At 39.4% G+C, this 12,829-nt stretch overlaps 1 protein-coding gene across 1 annotated transcript in view; it reads left to right on the top strand.

The window, feature by feature from the left end:
• Positions 1-1,212: 1,212 nt before the first annotated feature.
• LOC127628727 (protein SOGA1-like) overlaps positions 1,213-12,829 on the top strand; it is a 32,379-nt gene continuing 20,762 nt past the window's right edge. The window contains exons 1-3 of the mRNA XM_052105565.1: positions 1,213-2,423; positions 4,648-4,872; positions 12,468-12,626. Of these exons, the coding sequence (XP_051961525.1) occupies positions 1,554-2,423; positions 4,648-4,872; positions 12,468-12,626 (1,254 nt within the window). The 5' untranslated portion in view covers positions 1,213-1,553. The remainder of the gene's footprint in view (positions 2,424-4,647; positions 4,873-12,467; positions 12,627-12,829) is intronic.

Consider the following 12,829-nt stretch of genomic DNA (forward strand, 5'->3'; position numbering starts at 1 on the left):
TAAAAATACCTGCCCTTTGCTATCTCCATACTCATTGGATCCTGCTAATACTGAAGGATATTGTCTCCAGACCTGCTGTTATATCATTTTGGAATGGTTGTGCTGATAATCTGATATGGAATAAAATCTGGAAACTTCCTCATAAATATTTAGTCACAAACAAAATCAAAGAAATTTCCCTTAAACTAATTCATAAATATTACCCATGTAATCATTATCTTGTGAACAGATTTAATTGTGATATTGATACATCTGGTACATTTTGTGATTTACATGATGAAACATCTTATCATTTATTTTGGAGTTGTCCTCATTCAGTTTGTTTTTGGTCAGATTTCTGCTCCTTTATTAAGGCTCATATCATGCCCAGCTTTCAACTCTGCTTTAAAAATGTGTTATTTGGTTTTTCCTTTATGACCAATCTTGTCATAAGGAATACTACTTAATTAATCTGCTTCTTCTGTTAGCTAAATTTAGTATTCATAAATGTAAATGTGGAGGAAACAAGCCTTTGTTTTTAATTTTGAGAGCAGAAATTCAACAATACCTAAAAACAATACTGGGTTTGAAAAATAAGAAAGCTGCAAAGTGCGTATCTATATGTAAGCATTTTCACATTTTTGTTTAACTTTTAAGTTTATCACTGCTTTGTTTGTCTTTTTATGTTTGTTTATTTAGTTTATTCATTGTACCCCTGACTGAAATTGTAATTCTTAAAATTCAATAAAAAAAAAAAAATTAAAAAAAAAAAGTCTTTGGTGTTGAACTTCACTAGGGCCCCACGATGGCCGCCCAAAATGGAACGACAGAAACGACCGTGGCACGACGGGCGATTAAAACGAGCGAGGGGAAACTCCACGTTCATTTACAGCCACTAGATGGCAGAACAGATACTTTGAGTTTATTGTGTAATGTGCCTTTGAGGCGCGGGAGTGGTGAACTTTCTTTTGAAACCAAGAATATTGTCGATATCATTATTAATCATAGATATATTAATTATAGGCTACCGTAGACTATACTATAAATTCAAGCTTTTAACAACACACATCGTTTGAAAGCAGATTAACAGAAAATTATGCTGCAATGTCTTAAAGTCCCCATTCAACAGCTTAATTGGAAAAAATAAGAAAATGTACTCTTAGATATTTAAACATATGCTAATCCATATGCAGAAGGCAATACGCAGGGACATCCGTGAATACCTCCTTATTTTTTACTTGTAAAACATTGCTTTGACGCGACTGTAATGGATTAGAACCATGACAGTACTAATGTTAACTCAGAGAGAGAGAGAGAGAGAGAGAGTGGGATGGACATAAGAAAGAGAGAGAGCTCCCTGTTTTCGGGATGAAGATTTGAAGCCTTTAAAGCACATGACCACACACAATTCAGATATTCACTCAACTACTATAGGGGCTTTATCCAGATTTACCTTAATTTAAAAGGATCGAGGTTCGTTAGAGGATTCTACTGCATCATTCATTTCGTTACTGAGACTTAATAAATAATGTTATTTTTCCCATAAAAACAAACAAACAACACAACACATTTATATGCTAAATAATGAAAGGCAAATTGGCGAAAATCTGAGCTCTCTCATCGGTCTGTCGTCTTTGAGTGCCAAAATGACAAAGACAAAACTTGAGGTCAATCCTGCTTCTTATGCACGTTCATCCCATCACGGACAGGACGGGGAGGATAAAGACTGTGGAGACGAGAGCAGCCATCAGCAGTCAAGACAAATCCACCGGCGTCATGTGCAACAGATGACCTCAAAAGACCCTCAGACGAACGCTTTCTCCAAAAGCATCTCGGGACACTCGCATTCAAAGAAATCCAAGCGTGGGTCTTCTGGCACAGCAAATATCCAGAGCGCACCAAATGGTGGACACAAGGAGATGAAACCAGAGTCGAGAAAACGCCCGGAGAAAGCCCATCAGTCACCCTGCCAGAGGAATCGCAGAAATAAATCGTCTGGAAGAAGGAAAATATCGGATGCAAGCATCACATCCGATGATTTGAGCAAGGACTCTGGCTGTGCTACCGGGAAACAGTCTTCCACGGACAGCAGCTCCGAGGTCTCCGACGCAACGAACGAGCATAAGCAGCCCGCTAATGCCCAATTTGTTGAGCCAGAGGTCAGTCACAGGGGAATCGACGAAGAGAGGATGGACGATTCAACTGGGCAAATATCAGACCATAGAGATGAAATTGGTGTGATCAATGCCACCTTGTCCCCTGTGCTCGGCTTTGGAGAGGGAAGCATCTCTCCTGGAGACCAGAGGTCCTACGCGTCTTTTGACAGTCGCTTGAACTTCAGCGCGTCAGCATTTTCGGATCTGACCGGAGACTTTGATGATGGGGTGCATGAGGATCTGCTGAGAGAGATTGATGACCTAAGATCGGAAAATGTATATTTAAAGGTGAGGTTTATTGATTGTTCAATTAGGATAACTTGTGTCTCATTTAATCTTTCATTGTGATGAGAGCCTTATAGTGAACTAACTAACTAACTAACTAACTGACTAATTAACTAACTAAATTAATTAATAAAAATATATTTGTATATTATTTTTAATTAGGCCTATAAAAAGCATGGGTAACAATTAGCAATATTTTTCAGCAATTAATAACCTTCTTAGTTAAAGATTTATCATTTATCAAAAGTTATTTTTTTTATATAAGGTCATATTGCCTTATTGTGAATGTATACAACTTTTAATGTAAAAAATTATAATACGAAAATGATTGATAATTAATTGATAATTCATGTTTACCACTGCATTAACTAATGTTCAACATAGGCCTACCTTGTAAAGTTTTAGCAAAGTATTTCAAACAAACATGAAAGTCGTACATAATTTATGATGTCGCTATTTCGTATGACATCACACGATTTTGTTCGCATAAACGTTTTTTCATAATTTCATTAGAATTTTTTTTACAAAATGAACGAGTTCATCACGTGCAAATTCCCGGATGTCTAAAGCTGCGTTCACACTTCCAGCGACCCGCAGCAACAAAACAACCTCATCTAATTCCTTTTCAATGAGAGCTGGCGACTTCCGGCAACACGAGCGACGGTGACCGGATGTGGGCGTGTCTAGCGACGCAACAAAGTTGAGAAATGTTTAACTTTATGCAAATGAAGAGCGATTTCGGTAGTGACAGCCCACTATGAGAGAAGATGATGGAGCACACGTTATCCTAATATTTTAATAGTAATATTAATTGTAAAGAAACAGTGCTGTTTAGACTCTCCACACACCATTTGCGACCTAACCACCAGCCACTGGCGACATGCAGCGAAAAAGTAGCTGGCAGTGTGAATGCAGAAGCGGAAGTAACCACGAGTTTCGCGCACGAGGCATTAAGGACATGTTTATTAATAATATACCCTTACCCAAACCCCTTATCTAACTTCACCATTCAGTAGCATGATAGGAAGCTGTTGTGTGTGACAGAAGCAAGTAGCCTAATTGCTGCATATTAGATGTAAAATAAAAAATATCTAAAAATATTTTAAACAAGATCAATTTGATTTATTTTGTTTTAGAAACAACACTGCATAATGTATTTTGGTTTTCAGAGAATGTATTTTTAACATGTGCATACTGTACTGGAAGAGTTTTTATAGCCAAAAAAAAGTGAAAAAAATCTACCAGTGCTGAAGAAATAATCCAAAGTATTTAGAATATGTTACTGACCTTGAGTAATCTAATGTAATATGTTACAAATGACATTTTACAGCATGTATTTTGTGATCTGTTGTGGAATACATTTCAAATGTATTCCACAACATTTCAAATGTATTCCCCCACACACACACACACACACACACACTGTATTAAGTATATATTAAGTCTTATTTACTTTGTTAAACATTTGGCTACATAATTACATTTAATGAAATTTTGTTATGATTTGAGTGTAATACTGTAGCTTATGCTTGAAAAGATGACTACACCCATACACTGTTAAACATAGAGTGACAATTTAAACAGTCACATAGCTAAACTAAACAAAAGCTAATAAATATAAAGAGTCACATAAGCAAAACAAAAAGAAATTCCACGTGATATTTTGGCTTGACTGTTGACTTACTAATTCTTAAAAGCGCTTACTTTACTAATTGGCTTGTGTCATTCCTCATTGTCTCTGACACGCAATGGAAGGACAAGTTCACGAAGCGAAAGAGACAAGCTTTGCTGTGATAAAGTCACAGTGTTTCAGTAGAAATCAAGCACAGAAATGTCAACACAGGTGCCAGAACATACTTGAAGGCGAAATGAAGCAGGACTGTGTATCCAGTGGGGACAGCGAACCCCCTGACAGAAGACAAAATCCTGGAACCGTCCTAGTGAGCGTCAGTCTTTGCACAGCATGCAGGATCATCACATGAGGCCAGTTGTGGCCTGGCTGATAAATGCAGCAATTTTCAACAGTTATAAAAGCACACACTTTAATGTATTAGTTAATTTCATTCATTGATTTAATTATCTTCATCTCTAAAATAAATGCCTTAAAGGGAAGTTTCACCCAAAAATTTTAAGTCTGTCATAATTTACTGACCCTCATGTTGTACAAAACAAGTATGCCAGAATAAATCTATACTTAAATTAATGAGTTTGTCTGCTGCCTTCTTAGGATGAGATGGAGGAGCTCCACTCAGAGATGCTGGAAATGAGGGACATGTACATGGAGGACGATGTGTACCAGCTGCAGGAACTCAGGCAGCAGCTGGAGCAAGCCAACAAGGCCTGCCGTATCCTGCAGTACCGGCTCAGGAAAGCAGAGAGACGCAGCATTCGAGTGGCCCAGACAGGGCAAGTGGATGGAGAGCTTATCAGAACTTTAGAACATGATATTAGGGTGAGGATGTGTTTTTGCTTTTGGTTTGGTGGTCTTGAGTATGTTTGTATGTATGAATTCTTCATTCCACTTACCATTGACATTCAGAGTTTAATTTAATAAATGTTTTCCTCATGATGTGGGTGCAATTAAGCTACAGAACATCAGCTATAGTGGTGCGTGTACAGGAAAACCATTGTTAGGGTTTTGGATGCAGTCCATGGCATTCATCAGTACAGGATGTTTATCAAAATTGCTTAACACTTATACCAATTAATGTTGCATAGTAAGTCACAGTAAGAGTCAATACTGTTTTTATGATTCAGCATGCACTCAGGGGTGTTGTGTAACACTACATATGTGCTTTTTGACCAAATCTGATACTGGTCTGGTAAAATATAATTTCAGAGGCACAAAACCAGACTTTTGTTTTATAGTCGGATGTTTAAGTGTGTGGTGAGAGGTTTTATTTCTGGAACTAGTCCAGCTGACTTTACTGGTAAAATGGGGGGAAAACCCCATCAGTGTAGCTCAATTTGTGGTAAGCCACTCACAGCATAAGCATTTTTTGGTTTAACTCCGCAGCCAATCAGAGAAAAAGTTTTCTAGAGGAACATTACCAATCTACACAGCTGGGTAACCCATGTAAAATGCCCATTTTCTTTTAAATCTGTCTCCATACTATGAAAAGAATTCCCTTTGGTACCTTTGTTTATTCAGTATAAACATAAAGTATATAAGTCACAGATACCTTTATAGCTTTTTATCTGCCCTCAATTATAATTGTGTAGAAACATACCATTTTACCAAAAAAAGATACATTATCTAGGTTGAATGACGTTGTGTATTTGCATGTGAATATATATCAAGGACTGTACCAGTATTATAAAGAGGATGTGTACAAGCACAGCTGCTTGTATGTGTTGTGGGCATGTCCATGACCAGTCTATTTTAAGTGCGTGAGAGAAATAGATACCCTCAGTTCCAGACTGCGGTCAAGCCAGCCGCCACTTCGAAATGAGTGGTCAAACTAGCCGCACCTATATTTCGCGGTGCGCGTATACACTGGTTATTGCGGTATGACCGTCAGAACTAAAACAAGTTAATTCCTGCTAAGGCAATTTCACATGCATTCATTTATTCTGTCTGTCTGTCTGTCAGAAAGAAAGGAAGACAGAACGAAAGAAAGAAAGATTTTAGCACACCTCACAACCTGTCACTGCATGATATATTGAAACTCATATATTACCTTTTTGTCCATACATTCAGAAAATCATAAAAATAAAAGTCCGTTTCCACAGACCAATTTCACCTCAGGTGGGGAGGACACCTTCTCAAGGTGTGAACTACAATGTTTCAGGACATTCTGATGTTGAATTCCAAAATAAGAGCCCCCCAAAACTCATATATTACCTTTTTGTCCATACATTCAGAAAATCATAAAAATAAAAGTCCTAGTTTCCACAGACCAATTTCACCTCAGGTGGGGAGGACACCTTCTCAAGGTGTGAACTACAATGTTTCAGGACATTCTGATGTTGAATTCCAAAATAAGAGCCCCCCCCAAAACTCATATATTACCTTTTTTGTCCATACATTCAGAAAATCATAAAAATAAAAGTCCTAGTTTCCACAGACCAATTTCACCTCAGGTGGGGAGGACACCTTCTCAAGGTGTGAACTATAATGTTTCAGGACATTCTGATGTTGAATTCCAAAATAAGAGCCCCCAAACTCGAATATTAGATGTTTTGTTTACACATTCAGAAAATCATAAAAATAAAAGTCCTAGTTTCCACAGACCAATTTCACCTCAGGTGGGGAGGACACCTTCTCAAGGTGTGAACTACAATGTTTCAGGACATTCTGATGTTGAATTCCAAAATAAGAGCCCCCAAAACTCATATATTACTTTTTTGTCCATACATTCAGAAAATCATAAAAATAAAAGTCCTAGTTTCCACAGATCAATTTCACCTCAGGTGGGGAGGACACCTTCTCAAGGTGTGAACTACAATGTTTCAGGACATTCTGATGTTGAATTCCAAAATAAGAGCCCCCAAACTCGAATATTAGATGTTTTGTTTACACATTCAGAAAATCATAAAAATAAAAGTCCTAGTTTCCACAGACCAGTTTCACCTCAGGTGGGGAGGACACCTTCTCAATGTGTGAACTACAATGTTTCAGGACATTCTGATGTTGAATTCCAAAATAAGAGCCCCCAAACTCGAATATTAGATGTTTTGTTTACACATTCAGAAAATCATAAAAATAAAAGTCCTAGTTTCCACAGACCAATTTCACCTCAGGTGGGGAGGACACCTTCTCAAGGTGTGAAATACAATGTTTCAGGACATTCTGATGTTGAATTCCAAAATAAGAGCCCCCAAAACTCATATATTACCTTTTTTGTCCATACATTCAGAAAATCATAAAAATAAAAGTCCTAGTTTCCACAGATCAATTTCACCTCAGATGGGGAGGACACCTTCTCAAGGTGTGAACTACAATGTTTCAGGACATTCTGATGTTGAATTCCAAAATAAGAGCCCCCCAAACTCGAATATTAGATGTTTTGTTTACACATTCAGAAAATCATAAAAATAAAAGTCCTAGTTTCCACAGACCAGTTTCACCTCAGGTGGGGAGGACACCTTCTCAAAGTGTGAACTACAATGTTTCAGGACATTCTGATGTTGAATTCCAAAATAAGAGCCCCCCCAAACTCGAATATTAGATGTTTTGTTTACACATTCAGAAAATCATAAAAATAAAAGTCCTAGTTTCCACAGACCAATTTCACCTCAGGTGGGGAGGACACCTTCTCAAGGTGTGAACTACAATGTTTCAGGACATTCTGATGTTGAATTCCAAAATAAGAGCCCCCCAAAACTCATATATTACCTTTTTGTCCATACATTCAGAAAATCATAAAAATAAAAGTCCTAGTTTCCACAGACCAATTTCACCTCAGATGGGGAGGACACCTTCTCAAGGTGTGAACTACAATGTTTCAGGACATTCTGATGTTGATTTCCAAAATTAGAGCCCCCCAAACTCGAATATTAGATGTTTTGTTTACACATTCAGAAAATCATAAAAATAAAAGTCCTAGTTTCCACAGACCAATTTCACCTCAGGTGGGGAGGACACCTTCTCAAGGTGTCAACTACAATGTTTCAGGATATTCTGATGTTGTCTTCCAAAATAAGAGCCCCCCAAATCTCGAATATTAGATATTTTGTTTACACATTCAGAAAATCATAAAAATAAAAGTCCTAGCTTCCACAGACCAATTTCACTTCAGATGGAGAGGACACCTTCTCAAGGTGTGAACTACAATGTTTCAGGACATTCTGATGTTGAATTCCAAAATAAGAGCCCCCCCAAAACTCATATATTACCTTTTTTGTCCATACATTCAGAAAATCATAAAAATAAAAGTCCTAGTTTCCACAGACCAATTTCACCTCATGTGGGGAGGACACCTTCTCAAGGTGTGAACTACAATGTTTCAGGACATTCTGATGTTGAATTCCAAAATAAGAGCCCCCAAACTCGAATATTAGATGTTTTGTTTACACATTCAGAAAATCATAAAAATAAAAGTCCTAGTTTCCACAGAACAATTTCACCTCAGGTGGGGAGGACACCTTCTCAAGGTGTGAACTACAATGTTTCAGGACATTCTGATGTTGAATTCCAAAATAAAAGCCCCCCAAAACTCGAATATTAGATGTTCCCCTTCTGTCGCTCTCTCGCGGTCTAGGGGTCTCTCTTGAGCGCCAATATCCACCTCTGATCTATGAAAAAAGGCCAATGAGAGTTGGCAGCCAGTATTTGCATGTCCCGCCCCCGGACATACGGGTATTTAAGCAGCGCAAATACGGGAGTTCATTCAGAAAATTTCTTCGGAGCCGATTCTACGGTTCACAACAGAGCTTTCTCCTGTTTCCACAGCTGTGCATTTCTTGCCCCTGAGCGCTTCGACAGTGCAGATTATAAAGAACTCTCACGAGTCCTTTTCTTTCATAAAAGATTGATTTTATTTAAAAGAGTAATTTCCTCTAAAAGAGCAATACACAGCTGCGTTGAACGTCCTTTTAAGGATGTGTTGTTCCTGGATGCGGTAGAGTACTCTCCGCTTCCGACGGCCACAGGCGTTGTCTCGTGTGTCTGGGTAGCGATCATACCGAGGCTGCGTTTGTGGATGGTTCATGTTCTCACTGCGAGAACATGACCATGACAACGTTGCGGTCGCAGTTTGCTTACAACCGTAAGCAAGCCACTCCAGCCGCCCCCCCCGCATCGCTCCTTCTTCCCACGGGATTGAGGACGATGCGGCTGGCGATGGAGGCGATTCGGGGATGATAGCGGGTGCAGCTCCGCCGGGTACGCCCCCTCGGACCACCCGCGCCCCGGCACGCTCATTGACTCCTGTCCCCGCTCGAGGCGGCGGCGACTCGCCTCACAGCCAGTCTGCCTACCCTCTTGCGATGGAAGCAGACGAGTTTGCCACGGAATCGGAGGGCGTGGTATCTGATGCTGAGGACTCCTCTGGGCTGCCGCCTTCGGGCCTGCATGCCCAGGAAGAGGCCGATGCACAGATGTCCGATATGCTTTCCCGGGCAGCCAACAGCGTGGGCATGGATTGGAACCCTCCATCCTCCCCACAGCCATCACGGCTGGACGACTGGTTCCTGGGTGCTGGGCGGCGCTCACAGCCTCGCCCCCCCCCGGTCCCGTTCTTCCCGGAGGTGCATGATGAGCTGACGTGTTCGTGGAGAGCACCCCTCTCCACTCGTCACACCGCCACCTGCTCATCCCCCCTCGCCACCCTCGACGGTGGAACGCGCCAAGGGTCCACCGCGATTCCCCAGGTGGATAGGGCTGTTGCGCTCCATCTATGCCCCGGAAGCCAGTCTGAGGTGAAATTGGTCCGTGGAAACTAGGACTTTTATTTTTATGATTTTCTGAATGTATGGACAAAAAAGGTAATATATGAGTTTTGGGGGGGCTCTTATTTTGGAAGACAACCTCAGAATGTCCTGAAACATTGTAGTTCACACCTTGAGAAGGTGTCCTCTCCATCTGAGGTGAAATTCGTCTGTGGAAGCTAGGACTTTTATTTTTATGATTTTCTGAATGTGTAAACAAAACATCTAATATTCGAGTTTGGGGGGCTCTTATTTTGGAATTCAACATCAGAATGTCCTGAAACATTGTAGATCACACCTTGAGAAGGTGTCCTCCCCACCTGAGGTGAAATTGGTCTGTGGAAACTAGGACTTTTATTTTTATGATTTTCTGAATGTGTAAACAAAACATCTAATATTCGAGTTTGGGGGCTCTTATTTTGGAATTGAACATCAGAATGTCCTGAAACATTGTAGTTCACACCTTGAGAAGGTGTCCTCCCCATCTGAGGTGAAATTGGTCTGTGGAAACTAGGACTTTTATTTTTATGATTTTCTGAATGTATGGACAAAAAAGGTAATATATGAGTTTTGGGGGGCTCTTATTTTGGAAGACAACCTCAGAATGTCCTGAAACATTGTAGTTCACACCTTGAGAAGGTGTCCTCTCCATCTGAGGTGAAATTCGTCTGTGGAAGCTAGGACTTTTATTTTTATGATTTTCTGAATGTGTAAACAAAACATCTAATATTCGAGTTTGGGGGGCTCTTATTTTGGAATTCAACATCAGAATGTCCTGAAACATTGTAGTTCACACCTTGAGAAGGTGTCCTCCCCACCTCAGGTGAAATTGGTCTGTGGAAACTAGGACTTTTATTTTTATGTTTTTCTGAATGTATGGACAAAAAAGGTAATATATGAGTTTTGGGGGGCTCTTATTTTGGAATACAACATCAGAATGTGCTGAAACATTGTAGTTCACACCTTGAGAAGGTGTCCTCCCCATCTGAGGTGAAATTGGTCTGTGGAAGCTAGGACTTTTATTTTTATGATTTTCTGAATGTATGGACAAAAAGGTAATATATGAGTTTTGGGGGGGTTCTTATTTTGGACTTCAATATATCATGCAGTGACAGGTTGTGAGGTGTGCTAAAATCTTTCTTTCTTTCGTTCTGTCTTCCTTTCTTTCTGACAGACAGACAGACAGAATAAATGAATGCATGTGAAATTGCCTTAGCAGGAATTAACTTGTATTAGTTCTGACGGTCATACCGCAATAACCAGTGTATACGCGCACCACGAAATATAGGTGCGGCTAGTTTGACCGCTCATTTCGAAGTGGCGGCTGGCTTGACCGCAGTCTTTGTCCTTTCACAAACTGGGCCAGTGTGTGTGTCCATCACCATTCAGCATCCGCACCAACACTCCCTCAAATTATTCTGTCTTCAGCAACCCCCAAGAAAGTGCCCTGCAGCCTGATATCTCTAAGCAGCTTAATTAATATCAACTCTCCTCTGCATTTTCACTGCTAACTTTGCACAGAGAAACCTGAGTTTTAGGGGCTACTGCTAGAATGCAATATTGATACTGATCACCCAGCTTTGTCCTGAGTTATAAAAGAGAAAAGCACAGAAAAGAGTCATGCGCTAATGCCATCGCATAATCACATGGACTCTAAATATTTTCCCAAGGCATTGTTGGCAATTGTTAGTAACCCCTTGAGAAATCTGGGGATGAGTGCCTTGTCAAGGGCACAATAGTGATAGGATAGGAGGGGGATCATAGTCAACCCACCTTGTAAAGCCTGAACTATTAACTACCACAACCCCAAATCAGCACCTCTAACATAACAAGCAACAGCTTTTAGCAGCAATAGAAACATGTTTTCTAAATTAACCATTTAAAATGTTCTTTTAAAAATGTCTAAACATTTTAAAACCTTTTTACTTGTATTTAATGAAATATTCTGGGTTCAATACAAGTTAAGCTCAATCGACAGCAATAGTGGCATAATGTTGATTATCACAAAATGAATTTAGACTCGTCCCTACTTTTCTTTGAAAAAAGCAAAAATATGGGTTACAGTGAGACATGAATAGTGGAAGTGATTGGGGCCAATCCGTAAGCGTTAAAATACTCAGTTTCAAAGGTATAGCCATAAGACGTAAACAATATGTGTGTTAACATGATTTTAGTGTGATATATTCATGCATTAACCTTTTCTGTGTAAAGTTGTATTCAATTTTACAACTTTGTTACAATGATGACATAAAGACGTAAACCCTTAAACCCTAAAACGACAATTTATATAAATTTACAGCTCAAATAATACACAACTTTTAACATTAATGTAAGTGCTTTTATGAACTTATGTTATAAGCAACTTTTCTGACGTCAAACCCTCCAAAAATGTACTTCCATTGTAAGTGCCTCACTGTAACCATGATTTTTTCTTTTTTTTAAGAAAAAGGAGGGGCAAGTCTAAATTAATTTTTGCAGTAATAAATCAACATTATACAACAAATGCTGTCGATTGAGCTTGACTTGTTTTGAACCCAGAATATTCCTTTAACACATATGGCTTCAAAGGAAATAAATGTAATGTCAGACTGAACTTGGCACATGCAAGAGGGTAACGTACTAAAATGTTTATTGTTTACTGTAAGCATGGACATATGGCTAATCTTGTTTTCCCAGGTGGCAAAAAGTGTCTCCCTTCGCCTTCACAGTGAACTTGAAAGCATTCAAAAGAAAAACTCTCGACTGGAGTGGGAAAATGAGGAGCTGCGTGAACGGCTACAGGATTTGGAGGTGGCCAAACAGGTCCTGCAGGCAGAAATGGACAAATCACGAGAGGTACAATAACAAATCCTGCTCCTGACAAAGAATCTACCAATTATCCAAAGCCAAACCTCAGCCTAACACTAATCTATTGATAAAATTGTGCAGTGTTTGCTTTTGCGATACTCCCTTTTGCATTAATTCTCTACAAAAAAAAGAGAGAATTCTGGCATCATTTACTCACCCACATGTTGTTCCAAACCTGTATGGATTTCTTT

Source organism: Xyrauchen texanus, chromosome 35, assembly GCF_025860055.1.
Source record: "Xyrauchen texanus isolate HMW12.3.18 chromosome 35, RBS_HiC_50CHRs, whole genome shotgun sequence".
NCBI lineage: Eukaryota > Metazoa > Chordata > Actinopteri > Cypriniformes > Catostomidae > Xyrauchen > Xyrauchen texanus.